Source organism: Musa acuminata, chromosome BXJ3-5 (assembly GCF_036884655.1).
Source record: "Musa acuminata AAA Group cultivar baxijiao chromosome BXJ3-5, Cavendish_Baxijiao_AAA, whole genome shotgun sequence".
NCBI lineage: Eukaryota > Viridiplantae > Streptophyta > Magnoliopsida > Zingiberales > Musaceae > Musa > Musa acuminata.
Genome location: NC_088353.1, coordinates 35254478 through 35271401, shown reverse-complemented (window position 1 = coordinate 35271401; position 16924 = coordinate 35254478). Strand labels below are relative to the sequence as shown.

General features: G+C 38.7%; 4 protein-coding genes across 10 annotated transcripts; 2 read left to right on the top strand and 2 right to left on the bottom strand.

Moving 5' to 3' along the window:
• Nucleotides 1-58: 58 nt before the first annotated feature.
• LOC135637654 (nucleoside diphosphate kinase 1) lies at nucleotides 59-1689 on the bottom strand. Its single transcript, XM_065150334.1, has 4 exons — nucleotides 1570-1689; nucleotides 1448-1496; nucleotides 1133-1364; nucleotides 59-407 (listed from the first exon to the last, which is right to left on the bottom strand). The coding sequence occupies exons 1-4, from the start codon at nucleotides 1618-1620 to the stop codon at nucleotides 293-295; spliced, it is 447 nt and encodes a 148-aa protein (XP_065006406.1). The 5' UTR covers nucleotides 1621-1689; the 3' UTR covers nucleotides 59-292.
• Nucleotides 1690-2488: 799 nt separating this feature from the next.
• On the top strand, nucleotides 2489-8858 carry LOC135637651 (GATA transcription factor 26-like). Of its 4 annotated transcripts, none has more exons than XM_065150328.1 (9): nucleotides 2489-3040; nucleotides 3460-3676; nucleotides 4972-5337; nucleotides 5804-6236; nucleotides 6402-6474; nucleotides 6568-6671; nucleotides 6757-6943; nucleotides 7065-7185; nucleotides 8184-8858. In XM_065150328.1, the coding sequence occupies exons 2-9, from the start codon at nucleotides 3583-3585 to the stop codon at nucleotides 8564-8566; spliced, it is 1761 nt and encodes a 586-aa protein (XP_065006400.1). In that variant the 5' UTR covers nucleotides 2489-3040; nucleotides 3460-3582; the 3' UTR covers nucleotides 8567-8858. The 4 variants fall into 4 exon arrangements, with proteins under 4 accessions (XP_065006400.1, XP_065006401.1, XP_065006402.1 ...); XM_065150329.1 differs by having other exon boundaries at nucleotides 2491-3040; nucleotides 5816-6236; XM_065150330.1 differs by lacking the exon at nucleotides 3460-3676 and having other exon boundaries at nucleotides 2491-3040.
• Nucleotides 8859-8955: 97 nt separating this feature from the next.
• Nucleotides 8956-10317, top strand: LOC135637653 (uncharacterized). Its single transcript, XM_065150333.1, has one exon. It carries the CDS (start codon nucleotides 9566-9568, stop codon nucleotides 10139-10141), a length of 576 nt encoding a protein of 191 aa, XP_065006405.1. The 5' UTR covers nucleotides 8956-9565; the 3' UTR covers nucleotides 10142-10317.
• A 792-nt stretch (nucleotides 10318-11109) lies between these two features.
• LOC103985854 (uncharacterized) lies at nucleotides 11110-14056 on the bottom strand. 4 transcript variants are annotated; one of them, XM_065150840.1, is made up of 3 exons: nucleotides 12952-14056; nucleotides 12827-12867; nucleotides 11110-11665 (listed from the first exon to the last, which is right to left on the bottom strand). In XM_065150840.1, the coding sequence occupies exons 1-2, from the start codon at nucleotides 14038-14040 to the stop codon at nucleotides 12847-12849; spliced, it is 1110 nt and encodes a 369-aa protein (XP_065006912.1). In that variant the 5' UTR covers nucleotides 14041-14056; the 3' UTR covers nucleotides 11110-11665; nucleotides 12827-12846. The 4 variants fall into 4 exon arrangements, with proteins under 4 accessions (XP_065006912.1, XP_018681440.2, XP_065006913.1 ...); XM_018825895.2 differs by having other exon boundaries at nucleotides 11110-11648; XM_065150841.1 differs by lacking the exon at nucleotides 11110-11665 and having other exon boundaries at nucleotides 11901-12867; nucleotides 12952-12982; nucleotides 13025-14056.
• Between the last annotated feature and the right edge of the window lie 2868 nt (nucleotides 14057-16924).

The window sequence follows — 16924 nt, the reverse complement described above, 5'->3', positions numbered from 1 at the left end:
AACAACAAACGTCCGGCAGATTAGAGATTGGCCTTGAGAAATATTCTCGCAAATACTCTGGAAAAACAACGATAGATGCCACCAAATAGCCAGTAAGTTTGGGTGGGGAATACACGACCAACATGACATAACTTTCAAATTGTCCCAGACGATTGGGTTAACCAAGCAAATGTCGGAGCTTAAGGAAATATATAGGAGGACGCTTGGGTTAACCAAGCAAATATCGGAGCTGAAGGAAATAAATAGGACCACTGGTCAACCATGACAATTTAAGGCAGCAAATAGTTCATCCCTACTCGTAGATCCAGGGGTGGAGGTTGCTCTGCCACTCGGCAACACCTTCAGGAAACCACAAAGCAATCTCTTTGCTCGCACTCTCGATCGAGTCGCTTCCATGAATGACATTCCTGCACAGAAGCAGCATATCTCTATGTCAGGCGACTTTGCGCATATCGGATTTGATTGATGGTAAAACCCATAAGTTGTTTCTAGAAAGCATTAATTCAAAGTAGATACTGCATTATGTCCACTGAAAAGAAGCATCTTTTCTGTGGGTTTGCCTCTTTTCCTTCTGGATTTTACCTTTCTTGCTTCCTTGTTTTACCCTAAATCCAAAAGCACTAGCATTCATGAACAAGTCGTAGCATGACTGCAATCTTACTGTGCATGAACACCAGTAGTTGATGATGGACATAATATATCTTTGAATCCAAGGTAAAAAGAACTTTGTTCATTTACCTGTCTTAGCAAAGTAGGCTAACTTTCAAGTCTATCTGACATGTACCCCTTCAATTTTGTGTCATGCAACCTACAATGTACGCCTTTTCCAAGTCTATCATCCTGACATATTTGTATTGCTCTTCCCTTTCACTTAGCTCAAGATAGGAAGAGCATATACCGTTTGGATCAGCCACAAAGTTCTTACCCAATCAGAAGGCGTTGAACTCCTCAGTGGCATGAGATAAATGAAATTGTTCCAAATTAATCGAAATGCAAAATCATGTCATATAGATAACTTGAAGACCGTAAAACCAAAATTAACCAACTGTAATCCACTCAAATACGCTACTCAAAAAGTATTTCCTGCTATCTGTAACGGATCAAATTAAGATAGTAGGGAAAAGGAAATCACCTGCCGATCTCGATCGCAAGGTCCCCTCGGATGGTGCCGGGGGCGGAGTCAGCCGGGTTGGTGGCGCCGATGATCTTGCGACCAGTGACGACCACGTTCTTCCCCGCCCACACCATCGCGACCACGGGACCCGAGATGATGTACTCCACCAGTCCCGCAAAGAAAGGCTTCGCAGAGAGGTCGGCGTAGTGCTTCTCGGCGAAGGAGCGCTCCACGCTCACCATCTTCAAGCCTGATGGATGGCACCAAAACCACATTCGATCCTCCTCTATCTTCACAAGGAACAAAACGAGCCGCGGCAGGTAACAATCTTACCTTTCAAGTAGAAACCCTTCTTCTCGAATCGGCTAATGATTTCCCCAACCTGATGCACGAATCAAAGAATTTCACTAAATCAAAAGGAAAAAAAAAATCCTCGAATAGAAAAAGAAATCTACCAGTCCTCGTTGGACGCCATCAGGCTTAATCATGATAAAGGTCTGCTCCATCTCTGAGCTGGGGCTTCCTTTCCCTCCTCTCGCCGACGCAACCTAAAACCCTAGCTTGAGACGAGAGAACCAAAGGCAATAGCCTATATATATAGGCGAAGCGAGAAAGAGCCAAAGGCGGCCTACAAAACGCCAACAATAGCTTCATCCATAGAAAATTCTGGAAGCACTGTCGTAATGTGGGCTAAGCTCAATACTTCGTTCATGGGCTTTAGGCCCATTTGGTAGCCCAATTATGTTCTTGAAGGGCTTTCCTTTGTATAGATACATATATAACTTTTGCCTTTTTAAGTAATTGAAGGTGTTGGTAACGCATTAAATATGTTAAATTGGACGGAATGCCCGTAAAAATTTATACGGAAATGCGATTTATATCATGTATGTGATATGATAATACCAAAATCATCTTTTTTAAGTAACTATTATCTATTGTTTATGAAAAATCTAGGAAATGTACTTGAAATATTTTTAAGTAATAATATCTTATGTCAATATATATATATATATATATATATATATATATATATATATATATATATATGTATGTATATATAAGTACATATATATACATATATACATATATACATATACACATATATATATACACATATATATACATACATATATATATATATATACATATGTGTATATATATATATATATACATATGTGTGTATATATATATATACACATGTGTATATATATATATATATATATATATACATATATATATATATATTGTGCATCTCCTCTTTTAAGAAATGGTGTACCACACGAAAGATATCTTTTAAGAAAGGGATTAAGTGCTTGGCATTTGGTCATTTAGTAAGTAAGCACACAAACCCCACCCCATTCCATATTCCTTCAACCATGGAGGAGATGGTGGAGAGAAGGGAAGGCTTCCCCACCTATTCACCTCATCTCCTTTTTGCCCCACCATTTAATTTGATTGCACAGTGGACTCATCTCTTCCATTGGATTGCTTAGACTCCAAATCACACCGCCCCAATCTGACCCTCTATTTTTCTATTGTTCTCTTTCTTCTTCATTCTTCCAGTCTCTCTCTATCCTTCTCTCTCCCACCTCTTTCCTCTTTCCTTCCCCCTTCCCCACACTCCCTGGTCGTCTTGGACTGGGAAGAAGAATTCTAGAGTTTGGTGTTGGTGTTTATTCAAGAGCAGCCAGTGCTTGCTTTTACTATTGACGAGTCTTTCAGGACCCAGTGGTTTGCTTTGGGGAGGCCTGCAAGAAGATCTTGTAGAAATCCTTCTAATTTTAGCGGAAATTCTCACATAAAAACACGATTTTTTTTTTAGCTTCCCTGTGTTTTGGGTCGATTTGTATTGGGATTAAAAGGGAAGGAGGAAAGGAGTGGTACGTATGGGAAAGCAAGGACCTTGCTGCCATTGTGGAGTTACAAGTGAGTTCTTATCCATGTTTGTGAGCGATTTTGGATCTCTTTCTTGACTCTCTGATTTGTTTCTTTCTCTTTTTTTCTTCTTTTTTGGGTTCTATTTTTTATGGTTTAATTTATTATTATTATTTTTCTTTCTTCTTGTTCTTCTTCCAATTAATTCTGCTCCCCCAGGTGGTTGCTTGCCTTCAGATTTAATCACCAATACTTACTGAAGGCATCTTGTGATGCAAAGGTTTCATGTTATGGGCCTAAGAATCATAGGGTTTTTGGCTGTTTCCTTCTATTTGTTGCCCCGCTTCCTGTTTTTCTAAGCCTGCATATTACCAATTAAATCTAATTGAAGTCTGTTCTTCGTTTTGTTAAGTTCTACCTCTATTTTTATCATTTTAAATCCACAGGTGACGTTTTTGTACCTTTTGCAGTTTCATGACTCCAAATTGCTTCTTTGAAGCATCTCAATATCTATGCCAAACAAACATCCTCAAAATAAAGGACTTTTAACAGTGACAGCAAAAATTATTTTAGGGAGATTCCAGTGACCTGCAATGGGGATTGCAAATTGGAGGCTGTGTTTCCTTCTTCCTGCTTTGGTAGTCAGCAGAAGACTAGGCCACCACTTGCTTAGAGTGATTTCCCTTGGTAGTTTGTCCACTGGCAGAAAAATTTAGTTTACCACAATGGAATTTGTACATTGTATTTAACTGGATGCAATTAGATGGAATTTCATAATGAAGACATTACTCACTGACTATTGTTGGGACATCCAATATCATGCCATTGGACTGGCTGCATTTGTAGGTTCTAGTTCGGTAGATATTCCAAATTCGGATGCATCCTAAAATGAAATTTGTTTTACATGTTTCCAATAATACTTAACTGGAAGAGAATGCAACAATTAAGACAAAAGTTCACAATAAATCTTATGGGAGAACTGATGTCTCTCTAGGTTTGTGTTCCTACTCCACATTGATCTTCAAAGAGTTTATCATGTTGTACCATACTTTGGAAACACCAATTTCTTGTTCACAAAGCACATTTACTTAGAAAATAGGGCTAACTGCTATTCAGTCCATTCTGTGATGCCAAAAGCTAAACTCTTCTTTTATTGATTACTTACTATGAGCTTCATAGATGATAATAAGCATTTGATTAGCAAATGACATTCGTTGTCTGATTTTCCCTTAGTCTCCGATAAATTTTCTTTTGGTCACCCGGTTTTAGGATTTGTTTTTAGAACTCAAATCGGAAGTTATATGAATATCCATTGATAGCATCCATGTGGTTGTCTGTTTTTCTTGTTTGTTAATAAGACTTCTTACTTGTCAGATAATCACACCATGCTGTGTCTGTTGGTACAGATTATAAAAGATATTTATTGATTAACAAACTTGTTATTCTCTTTTATTGTTCAAACATTATCCAAAAAATAGACAATCACATTCGGGCATTAGGAACTTAGGATTCTAATAGCAATTCGAAGTAGATGGCCTAAGACAGGAAAAACAAATTACACTCAGGTAATAGTCATCTAAAAGGGTTTATCATGCTGGTTATGGTTCATGGTGTGCTGATTTTTATTGGATTGCTTAGGCCAATATTACATACTGTTTGCTTGCATGAGTATGGTTTCTGGAAGGATATGATCGATGCAATTCTCATGTTCTACTTCAGTAACCTTTGAACTAGCATATCTTTTCATGGGTATTGAACACTGGGTTCCTTTTGTTCATTTGTTAACATAATTCAGTCATCTTTGTCTTCATTGATAAGCTTATTGCTTTTGTCTTCCTTATTTTCACTTGTGCTTGTTTGAAGGGCAAGAAAACTTGTTTTAGTTAAGAATTTGCATTTCCATGTCACTATTCTCTTTGACTTATATAGGCTTAAGGTTTGTGTTTCTGAGCAATCATATGCTGAAGTTTAATATTGAATAGGTACCCCTCTTTGGCGGAATGGGCCACCTGAAAAACCAGTTTTATGCAATGCATGTGGTTCGAGGTGGAGGACCAAGGGTTCATTGACAAACTATGTACCACTACATGCTCGTGAAGCCTTTGATTCAGATGAGCTAAAAGTTCCAAAAATAAAAAATATATCCTTTAAGCCTAAAGAGCATAAGTGGCAAAAGAAAAAGCAAAGCAATAATATATTGGAAAGTGAATGTGAAATACAGTATTGTGATCAAAACTTTCATAAGATTGCCGAGGGAGACACAAGCAATCGATCCAGTTCTGGCTCAGCCATATCAGGTTCAGACAGCTGTGTACAATTTGGCACCACTGATGCAAGTGATGTAACAGGTTATTATTATTTTTGTTATTTGTTAGCCTCGGGCAATATTCTTTCTTGATCATAAACTCGACTTCCTTTTTTGAGAACCTAAAAGATGTATAATGCACTGACTTTCTTGTTCTAGCTGGTTTGCTTGCATATTTCCTCTTCCTGAAGTGAAGGTTCTTATATTGCAAATTAAACAATACAGTTTTGGATTTGGCTATCAGATTTTAGTAAGTTAGATATGCATCCATTGCAAGCTAAATGAGCAAGACAAGCTTTCTTTGGTTTATTAGATTTTCTGCTATACTTTTTATTACCATGTGATGAGATATAGGTAGACACCAAAACATGGTAGTTTCATATAAGAGTTCTGGTACATAAGGGTTATTTGCAACTTTCAGCATCAAGTATCTGGAGTTTCTTATTGATGTCATGTTAGGCTCTTGCCTGTCACCATAATTTATGTATTGTCATTCAAAAGCTTTTTAGTTTGCTTTTCAGGTTCAGTGCAATCAAACGTATGGGATTCACTTGTGCCATCAAAGAGGAGGACATTTGTGACTCGTCCAAAGCCTTCTCCTGTTGAAAAGCTTACAAAGGACCTATGTTCCATATTGCATGAAGAACAAGCTTCTAATTTGTCAATAACCTCAGAAGATGATTTACTTTATGAAAGTTTAACTCCATTTGACTCTTCGGAGATCGGGTATGGAGGTGTACTGATTAAACATCCAAACTCGAAATCTGTCGAGGAGGAATCAGAAGCCAGCTCACTTCCAGTGGATAAATCATATCTTCGTAATGAAGGTTATACAGGTTCATCCTTTCCAGTAAATATTGAAGGCAAAGGGACAAGTTTTCTGAATTCTGGTACTGGCACAATGAAGTCTACAACACAATTGGCTCAAGAGAATGTGAAAAGGTACTTTCTTGCATACACAAAGGAACAAGAGAGAAGCTTATCCATGGATGATGCTCTTCAGGATCAGACTTATTGAAAACAGAATATTACTTCTCGCTAAACTCATATTAGTTGCAAAATTAACCTAATTGAATCTTAAACATGCTTTGTTTCTGTCCCTTGCAGGGGTAAAATTTCACATGAAAAGTTAAAAATCCTGCGAGACAGAGACTCTCCCCTGACTTCTGCAGATTTAAATGTAAGAATGTAGTTCTTTTATGTTTTTAGTTTCTACATCAGTGCCTTATAGTCTATTTTAATGGGATCTGATTTGACCACTTTACCTTGGTAGATTATTGTCAAGTATGATGTTTTCATGAAATACCTGACATATGAGGAACGGCAACAATTGATGAAATATCTGCCATCTATAGACACTGTGAAACCTCCTGAAAGGTTTGTTGCATATTTATAACTTTATTCTTCTAATGAGATGAAGTTGCTCTCCTGTTCTCATACTTTCTTATTCTTGATTTGGCAGCCTTAAAAACATGTTTTCCAGTCCCCAATTCCTGGAGACATTGTCTTACTTCCAGCAACTGCTTCAGGAAGGAGTTTTTGATCTCTCCTTGTCAGGAGCAAATGCTGAGGAGTGTAAGAACCTGAAAAGGCTTGTACTACTAAATTGTTCAAATCTTCAATGGTTGGAGTGCTATCAAAAAATAAAGGTAAAAGAATTGGTCTTAAGCATAGGGTGCAAATCTGATGAGAATTTTGTATACTGAGCTCTTTGAATTTTAAATGGTTATTTGGTGTTCCGATTGATTATGAAAACCTCATTTGTTTTAGGATGCACCCTCCAAGAAGACAAGAGGAGGAAATGGAACATCTCCCAGACGGAAGCTTACTGGTCTTTCCAATTTCTCATCCCTGAAAAGGCATCATGATAAGCAAAACCGGGACTATCCAGGTTTGCTTCTTCGATGTTTCTGCTAAACAAATAAAATATGCGAATGACCTTCACAGCATTAGTTACAAAAATTGTGTATGTGAAATGGTTTGTTTTTCATATGGTAATATTATTTCCAGTGTTGGTGAAAGTTGTAAAGTTACTTTTTCTGCACAACCATGCATGATTTTAATGGTAATATCGACCAGAAAGAGAGAGATTAAATGTACATTTTTTAGAAGAGACATACATATTTATCTCGACTGTCATACATGTCGTACTGGGATACCTAGGACTTAATTTTTTTGCTTTGTTGTTTTAGTCATCAACAACAATGCATGTCCTGAATGCAACTAGCAACCTCCCCAGACTCCATATGACCCTACATGTACATGTTGTTTTAGACAATACATGTCATAGCTATCAATACATGTACATGTTTTAGACAATACATGTCATATGACCCTCCATATGACAATACATGTTGTTTTAGACAATACATGTTGTTTTAGTTATCAAGGGAGACAAAGTCATGCTAGCTAGAGCTTTGATCCTTTTGGACCAGTTAGATTGCCTAATTAAAGTTTCTCGACAATGTAGGATCATGTTTATATTAGGGCATCACATTTATCTTAAGGACTGACGGAGCACGATTATGATGGTTCTGTTTTCTATAGATTCTAGAACTTCAATGAATACCACGATGCTGTAACCTAGGAATCGCATATTTATCATCGTAATCTCCACTTTGAGTTGTTAAATTTCCTTTTCTTTCTATACAAGTTTTTTCCATAGAGAACAAACAATTTGTATAGTTTGTAAAGCTTTGGGATGTGACACTTCAAAAAGCGAATGCTTTTCATCTTAGATGGAAATTGTGTCAATCATAACCATTATAAAGAAATTTATAGTTTTCCATATTTAAGTATCTACTTCTTTCGAAATGTGTTTTTGCAAATCAGATAGTTGACTTGTTAGCTGACTTGTCTCTCCTAACATAATTGGTAAATGAATTTCAGAGCTAAGCACCATGAGAAGCTCGAAAAAAGTATGCAAATCCGGACGCATGAGCCCTCCAAGAAGTTCAACTCAGCTGGAATCTAGTATAGTTTCCAAAGTAACCGATGACACGGTGGACATTGCAGATCACGAAGGTGGTTGCTCGAGTCCAAGAAGAGTTTTGGCATCTCCTGATGATAGGAGCTCCATGCTAGCCGCGGTGCAGTTCATCGCCGACAGTCCCGAATGCGACTGGCTTCTGGATGTGCCTTCCGGTGCATCATTTGCCGAAGCGGAACTTCTGTACCATCCATGGAAACAGAAATCGAACCGGAATGGTTCCTCGACGGAGAGTGGAGTTGAAGCTTCCGACCACCCATCTTCAAGTTTCACCAACAAATAGTCAAAGCGATGGTGGCAGACACAGTAGTATAATCGAATCGATCGTTTCCCTTTGAACATAACCGAAGGACGAGTGCCTGAAATATGGTGTTAAACAGTCTTCTTCTCTCACCTCTGATAATTCACTCTACTTTTTCCAAGTACGCTGAAAACTGAGCGTTGCCTTTCTTTTATTCCCTGGCAAGACGGTTGTAATGTAACTCGAGGAGTAAAGGAGGAGTTTGTATAAACTGTAAAGAATTGGAGTTGCGGAGTTTATATATGTTGCTCGTCACCATTCCCTGTGGTTTGAAGCGCTGTTGTACAGACACAGTCGGAAGTGTTGCAGACTGATTGATTTGGTCATAGTGTTGCTCTGTTCCCCTGCCTTTCCCGTCCAGATTGCGGCCACTCTGTCTGCAGCTGCAGAGAAAGGCTCCCAAGGCAGAGATCTCTTTCGAGTGCAATTGGAATTCAAGGCTTCTTCTCCGGGGATCTCTTTCCGGAGAATGGACAAATCGGGAAACGCCATGATGAGCTTAATCTACAGTGTCGGATGGCTGCTGTTATCTACTGCTGCCTCGTAAGACTTCCTCTGCGTGTTTTGGTGAGACAACTCTGGCGTTGATGGCTGGAGAACAAAGAACGCATGCTGCCCTCGAGATCCGATCAGCGTGCCTTGCACGTGCGAGTCATGGAATTCTCATAGGATGATGACGATGATGATGATGATGATGTTCGTGGCTCCAATTGTGGGTCCCACGTGTTCGACCATGAACGTGATGCAGCCACGCGGGATGAGGAAGTTTTGGGGATCGATCTTTGGTAAACGCGTGACTGCGACTCCCAGCTTTTAGGGGGCTTTAATGGGGGAGAAATAAAAAGGACTAAAAAAGAAAGATACGTGTTGTCATCGCCCCAAGTCCCCACCTCGGCCATCGACCTCACGTTTTCTTCTTTCTCTCCAGCGAACAGGGGAACGGAGAGCCCCCAGTCTTTCCCACCACCAAGGCGGAGCACAATGGCGACCTACGGCGGCGTCCTCCGGCGCTCCGCGGCCGTCGTGGAGCGCGCCCGCGACAGCGTTCGCTTGACCCGCAAGGCCCTGGCCCGCTTCGCCCGCCCACAGTCCTTCGCGGCCCCGCCCCACGCCGAGGCCGCCGCCGTCCGAGCCGTCCGCAACCTCCGCTCCTTCCGCCTCCACTACGCCCTCCTCCTCTGGGTCCTCCTCCTCGCCTCCCTCTTCCCCCGCCACCGCGCCACCATGCTCTTCCTCATGGCCGCCTCCAAGCTCGCTCTCCTCTACGGCGCCCTCCTCAAGGCCTTCCCCAATTCCGCCCTCCTCCGCCGGATCTTGGACCGCAGGATATCCGCCGCGCTCGCGCTGACCGTGATCTGCGCCGAGCTCGTGATGACGGGGGCCGTGCCGCAGTTCCTGCTCGCCATGGGCATCGGCGTGCCGCTCGTGCTGTTCCACGCCCTGTTCCGCGTGCGGGACGATCTGACGGCCAGCGGCGAGGAGACGGCTGCCGGAACCGGTGGCGATCCGAGGCCGATCTCGGAGAAGAAGGGAGATCTCGAAATGGGATCTCGGTAACAATATCCTTAATTTTTTTGTACTCTTTTAACTCTTTTTATCCTTTCCCTTTTCTTAATTAATCTCATTCTACTTCTACTTTCTTCAATTCATCGATCTCTTTTCATCTTACTAAATGGAACTCGCGATGTATACTGATTGGAGGAAATGTAGCGATTGGAGATGGGTTGTGATCATGAGAACGAGTGTGCAGATTGCTTTGTGATGTAATTGTTGGTAGGATCGCTGGACATGCATATTGCTCTGCATCGTCTGCAGAGCAAAAGCTGGTGCTTGTTTTGCTGATTCACCGCCTGCCAGTTTGATAGTAATCAAATAAAAAGTCTTTTATTCTAATTATAAGACTTCTGTAGCAAAATAGTTAGTCACATTAACAACATTGTAGTCTAGTAGATACATGACTTCTTAGTTCCATCCAATTATGCGATTGTAGGGAACCTGATGGGCGGCTAAATGGGCTGTCTGCTTTGTCCAAGTCTGTGTGCTGTCTCATGCTGGTTGAATGAAGTGCAATGAAAACTCCGATGCAATAACTATCATGATTATTTCCTTTGATGAACAGACAAAATATTAGGTGTGGGATTCTCAAATCGTGTTGATGATTGTATTTACTTGTTAGGTGTAGCATTTGGATCAAAAATTGTCAAACCAGACCACTCCTGCCACCACAAGTCTACTTAGTTCATGACTGCATCCTTATAATTGAATTGCATCTTATTTGACTCTATTTATTATGCTTGTTCATGTCACAACAAGGAAAGCATCAATTGACAGATATGTGATATTGTAATATAACAAGCACAGCTGTTTGGTAAAGCAGAATGTCCCCGTCTTTTGATGAAAGATATTCAATATTACTATACAAAGCACTCTCGAGTCGATGTAACTTTTTTCATAAAGAAAAAAGAACTAATCGATGATTCTTGATGAACAATTATCTAATGATACACCATTGATTGTTAGTAGCATATAAAAGCTTGAGAGGCATTACTTCTTCGTCACTAGTGACAGCATTTGAACATATCAACTGCACACCTCATCACTCTGAAGACAGCATTCCCGTCCCAGCTTTACCGAGATGCGGTATTCATGACCTGAACATTGTTCTGATCGAATGTTACACAAGTGTAAACATAAATGTATCGACTTTGACTTGTATCTACCGTGATCTCTTTCATCCGGTATTCATGACCTGAACACTGTTCTGATCGAATGTTATACAAGTGTAAACATAAATGTATCGACTTCGACTTGTATGATCTCTTTCATCCAGCATTACTAACAAGAAGTAGGCGATTCAAGTTGGGTTTGTTATGCTGTCATCCTTGCTTGACCCGCTGATGTTTTGCCAGTCTTGTTTAATCCAGTCAGTCAGTCTTTTGACTTGAAGAAAACCGGTGGCACCTTGAACCGTGTCTTCAAGACTTCAACCTGATCTCTGCAAGGATCAACGACCTTCCAATGGACAAGGAACCCAAGGTTCAACTTCCATCTGCAACTTCCCTTCCTGAAAATGACCAAGGTCTAAACGACCATAAGCACATTTGATCATGAATCGAACCTCATTACCCAGGCTAGCATGGTTTTGAACACATGGATGAACACTGAAGAGTCAAACAGCAATTTATTGGGAAGAGAATCTTTTGCTTACACAGTAGAAAGCCACTAAAACACCCTCGACACGAGAACTTACCAAGTGATTGTTGGGTTTTCATCCAAAAGATTGTCATTTTCAGTTTATAAGAGATAAAGATGAATGTAAAAGAAACACAACTTTCATGACATACTTTGAAGTATATCGATTACGTACAGTGAATCTTGCATCTGCACAAAATTGGCACAGTGCAAAACTTGCCGATGAAAATCTTGTGCAGAGGGGACTGCATTAATATTACATATTCTACAGGAATTGACAGCATTTTCCCAGAAACCACATAAGAAGGTATGTCGATGCTATAGATAACAATCAAAACTCTGCATCTAATCATGTCAGTTTAAGGTTTTCTGCAAATAGACACACTGAATGATTAAACTGATCCAAGAATAATCGATTGATCTAAGCATAATAAAACCCACTACAAGTTAAAAGTTTATCCACAGCAGATACCTCTGAAATAGTAAGATAACCATGAAATCTTGTATAAACAAGAACGTATTGCTTGCGAAAAGGACTGCATCAATTGTAGAACTTGCACACCACAAAATTACAACAGTGATTGTCTCCTTATATATAAGTACTTGCAAAGAGTAAAACGCACGTTATTAGATAAAGTCATCAAGGCACCCGGAGAATTGTGATTACCATCTACAGATTCATTTAATATTTGCAAGGAGCAGATTGCGGTTACCCGTCATAATACTAGATATAGTTAATGATAACTTCATTCCCTAACACTAACTAACAGATAATGGCTCCTCCAATACAAATTTTGATTGTCTGAGTACCAAATGCAGTTAAACAAGTGATTTATGTAGTCATACAAAATGTCTTGCCAAACCATAAATTCACACTAGCATGATAACTCTCACCACACAGAATTGTGTTACAAAATGATCTCTCTTGTTCTAGATTGAAAAACAAGATTCCATGTGCACCTAAGAACAGCAAAATGACAGTACAACTCGAAACATACATTTGTTCTGGTACTAAGTGTGAACTTCAAAAGCTTGCTGATAAAATCCTACCTGGTCATCAGCCCACACTATTACTTCGGCATCTTATCATCCTACAAACATATAAGGGACTCCTTTGTTAGCACAATCATATGCTAAATAGAGCTAAAACTCAAAATTTGTATAAGCAGAATTACCTCGAGATCATACACACCAATCTGCGACCACCTCCTAAATTCCGCGGGATCATAGCCACCAAGCTGCGACCACCAGGGAGGTGGGAAGTCTATCCCCTTCATTTTTGCAATCTCCAGTATGTCAGTGTCGGCAAACCTTGTGTTGGGTTTTCCAGCAAACATCTTAATGGCATCAAGAAGATACATCCGCAACCGGTCATCTGCAACTGCAGACACCATTGCACTCAGGTTCACAGACGATTTCTCTCGAGCATGAGATGCACAACTAGTCCCCTCCTCTGATGGAGGACTTATGATGGATGCTGGCAGCTTCCTTGGCTCTGGAGTTGCTCTGGAGGCAGCATTTTGATCGCCAACTGCAGGCACCATTGCACTCGGGTTCTCAGGTGACTTCTCTCGAGCACGAGACGCGCAAGTAGTCCCTTCCTCTAGTGGAGGGCTTATGATGGAAGCAGCATCTTGGTCTCCGATGGCACGATCCAGGAGCTCCGGTGATTCACGAGATTCGCATCTTCCCGTCAAGTCACTAGTTGCGCCACGGGGGTTATTTGATGGGAGATTGAGCTGTTGATCAAATTTCGATGGTTCTTCGCGGAAACCAAACCCTAGAATCCCAATGCCTTCTGGTGGCGATTCAGTAGTAGATTCCGTGGAAGAAACCTGCGTGCTCCTCAATCGCTTCTTCGAAACCCTAACTTCCTTGTTTCCGCCACCAGGGGACCCCGAACCATCCCGGCCGGCGTGGGGAACCTCTCCGGTGGACGCATGCAAGAGATCAGCCCCGGTGGATGTTCTTCCCTCAAGGGGCGAGGACTGTACGAGGATGCCACCGGAGGAGGCGGCATCACCGGGCGCGGCGGGAGACTGAGAAGGAGAATATGGTAAGGATAGAAAGACGACGGGGGAGTCGGCATAAGGCATGTCGCTAAGCCCGACCCCGGAGGGGGAGGCGCAGTGGGGTGGGGACGAGGAGGAGTCGCTGTACAAGTCGACACGGTGGTCGTTGAGGAAGCGGGAGCACAGAAGGCGGTCTTCCTGAGAGGCGGAAACCTCACGACACTCAAGCTCGACGGAGGCAAAGAGGTCCATGGTACCTTATCGTCACCGCGACGCTTCTATCGTTATACCCTAATGGTTATTTAACTGATTTGATTTAAATATTAAAAATAATAATATCTAAAATACTTCTAACTATTTTTACGTGCTTATTAAAGAAAATGATATTATTAATTAATTTTTATCTGGAAATATTTTTATTAATTTAATAAAAATATTTTTTTTCTCTCAATCAAGATGCTTAATGAGAGTGCCAACAAGGAAAGTAACATTGACTACAAAGAAAAAAAAAAAAAAAGGAAAGATGAGAGAGCCATGAATACGATAATGATCGACGACATATATTAATTAACGAAGATGAAAAAATATTTTCATCAAAGTAAAATAAAAATTCTCATATAAAAACTAATAATGGATCATCATCGCATCTTATAAAAACTTAATATCGAAGATTGTTTTAAGATAAAATATCTAAAAACATTTATATTTATTTATAATTTTAATTAAATAATCAAGAGATAGACATGGACTAGTTACCAGCTTTTAGAGCATATATATCAAATTGACATGGGTAAATAAAAATTCAATGTAATATACATGCAATTTTATCTATTTATTTGAAGAGATGCTTTTGGATTGAAATGGGCGTTCGTGGAGGGATTTTACAGCTTAAACCTACTCCGTTGGCCGTCGGCTCCTAATTAAGACTGCACCGGAATCAAAGATCATATTATTAGATTATATGATCCTTTATAATTAGATAAAATATATAATAAAATTAATTAATTCAAACGTCAAACTCATATGCACTCAAAAGATGAACGAGAAGTTGGGAAAGAGAGACTATTCGGAGAATATCAGCAGCTATAGTGCAAATTGAACTTAAATTTCCTGTTGCTCGAGTTCTCATATTTTCCGAAAGCTTCGTACTTGTGTTTGCCGGCGGGCAAACTCCAGCAAGTTGTGGCAGAAAGCAGAAAACTCCGAGGCACAAAGATGAAATGTTTTGTATAGAATGTTTAAATTAGTATCATTTTTATATCAATTTTTTATTAAGTGGGGAGCAATATAATTATGCATGATCTTTTTCTCCCTTAATATAAATTAATTATCATAAAAAATATTTTATTTTATTTAAATTATTAACTTTATTATGTGTATAATATGATTAAAGAAATAATTAAAATTGATTTCCTTAATTGCATGTATAAATTAGTAATTTTATCAATTAATTAAAATATTAATTAATTTTGTTTTTAATGAGTGATGTATTTTTTGAAAGTAAATATTTTAAATTTAAATATTACAATTCTATCTTTATGTTTAAAAATAAATTAAAATTTAAAATTAAATTATTACTTACCTGTTTTGAAAAAGATAAGTCATTGCCCATAATAAGACTCAACCTAACTTTATCATTGCCCATAAATTAAAATTTTGTTTTTAATGAGTGAGGCTCAACCAATCCTATAAAATTAAGTCCACCCAGTTATGTGATCATCCTAAATTTATCATTGCCCCTTTTTTCAATCCATTGTATCTCAACCTAATCTCTTACATGAGATAGGTATGTATATTACATGTGATCTATGCAAGACTTAGATGAGTTGATTCAATCTAGGATAGTATGATGTGATATATTCTAATTTCTTAATTTGAACTTGTTAATTGATTGAATCAATGTTTGATTGGTTAAGTCGGTTCAAGGTGACTCTAGACTAACTTGATAAGTTTTAACCGACTTGATTTATTTGAAATCAATTAAATCTAAAATAGATCTGGTGATTTCAAACTAGTTTTATAATGATTTGAGGTTGATTTTATTAGGTCATAAGTAAAGTGAGTTTAGTTTAGGTTAATTGAGCTATTCCAGTTAGAGTTCTAGTTGATCGAATTGAGAGATTGATGCCTCATATATTTATTATTTGATAAATTTAAGAATTTTATCTAAAGATATCATTTAGAAATGATTATTAGTTTTTTAAATTAAATCGATGCATCAATCTCTCGTTATATATATATATATATATATAGGCAATATATGTAACTATACTAAGTGATCTGTATTGGAAGTATTATATATATATATATATATATATATATATATATATATATATATATATATATATATATATATATATATATATATATATTTGGAGGCATCAATCTCTCGATAGTTTTCAATCAACTAGAATTTGGGATAGCCCAATTAACTTAAACTAAACTTAATTCAATTAGGATCTAATAATATCAGTTTTAAATCATTATAGAACCGATCTAAAATCACTCTTAACTGGTTTATTTTAAATTTTATTAATTTCAATCAGGCCAAGTAAGCGAAAACTTATCAAGTTTGTCTGAAATCATCCTAAAACCTATCAAATACTAATTTAGTCAACTAATGAGCTCAAATTAATAATAGATAACTCAAATAACAAGCTATCCTAGATCAAATTGACCCATCTTAATCTTGGACAATTCATATGTGTCACACATGTCTGTCTTAGGTAATAAGTTGGGCTAAGGTTCAACAGGTCAGATAGGGCGGCAACGATATATTTAGCGCCAATTATTTAGTTGTATGGGCTACTTCACAAGCTAAGTTAAATCACACTTATAATTTGGGCTGAGTATTATCACTAAATTGGGCCATGCTTAACTCATGTGTTGGGTTATGCTTGGTCACATGTGTTGAATCATGGTTGACCATATGGATTACGCCACACTTAGTTACATGAGTTGGGTTTTGCTTGACCACATATGCTAAGTTATGCTTGGTCACATGAGTTACACCACACTTGACCACCATGGGTTGGGTTATACCTAACAACATGGGTTGAGTTATATATGACCAGATGGGTTGGATCATGTCTAATCACATGGGTTAAACCATACTTGATCGCATGGGCTAGGTTAT

Bases quoted from the DNA above. Each gene is read 5' to 3' on its own strand.
- LOC135637654 (XM_065150334.1), bottom strand. From the start codon at position 1,620: ATGGAGCAGACCTTTATCATGATTAAGCCTGATGGCGTCCAACGAGGA. The intron at 1,497-1,569 runs GTAGATTTCTTT...TTCGTGCATCAG, and splicing joins ATGGCGTCCAACGAGGACTG to GTTGGGGAAATCATTAGCCG. The intron at 408-1,132 runs GTGATTTCCTTT...GCTTCTGTGCAG, and splicing joins CTTGCGATCGAGATCGGCAG to GAATGTCATTCATGGAAGCG.
- LOC135637651 (XM_065150328.1), top strand. From the start codon at position 3,583: ATGGGGATTGCAAATTGGAGGCTGTGTTTCCTTCTTCCTGCTTTGGTA. The intron at 3,677-4,971 runs GTAGTTTGTCCA...AATATTGAATAG, and splicing joins GCTTAGAGTGATTTCCCTTG to GTACCCCTCTTTGGCGGAAT. The intron at 6,475-6,567 runs GTAAGAATGTAG...TTACCTTGGTAG, and splicing joins TGACTTCTGCAGATTTAAAT to ATTATTGTCAAGTATGATGT.
- LOC135637653 (XM_065150333.1), top strand. From the start codon at position 9,566: ATGGCGACCTACGGCGGCGTCCTCCGGCGCTCCGCGGCCGTCGTGGAG.
- LOC103985854 (XM_065150840.1), bottom strand. From the start codon at position 14,040: ATGGACCTCTTTGCCTCCGTCGAGCTTGAGTGTCGTGAGGTTTCCGCC. The intron at 12,868-12,951 runs GTAATTCTGCTT...ATATGTTTGTAG, and splicing joins TTGGTGTGTATGATCTCGAG to GATGATAAGATGCCGAAGTA.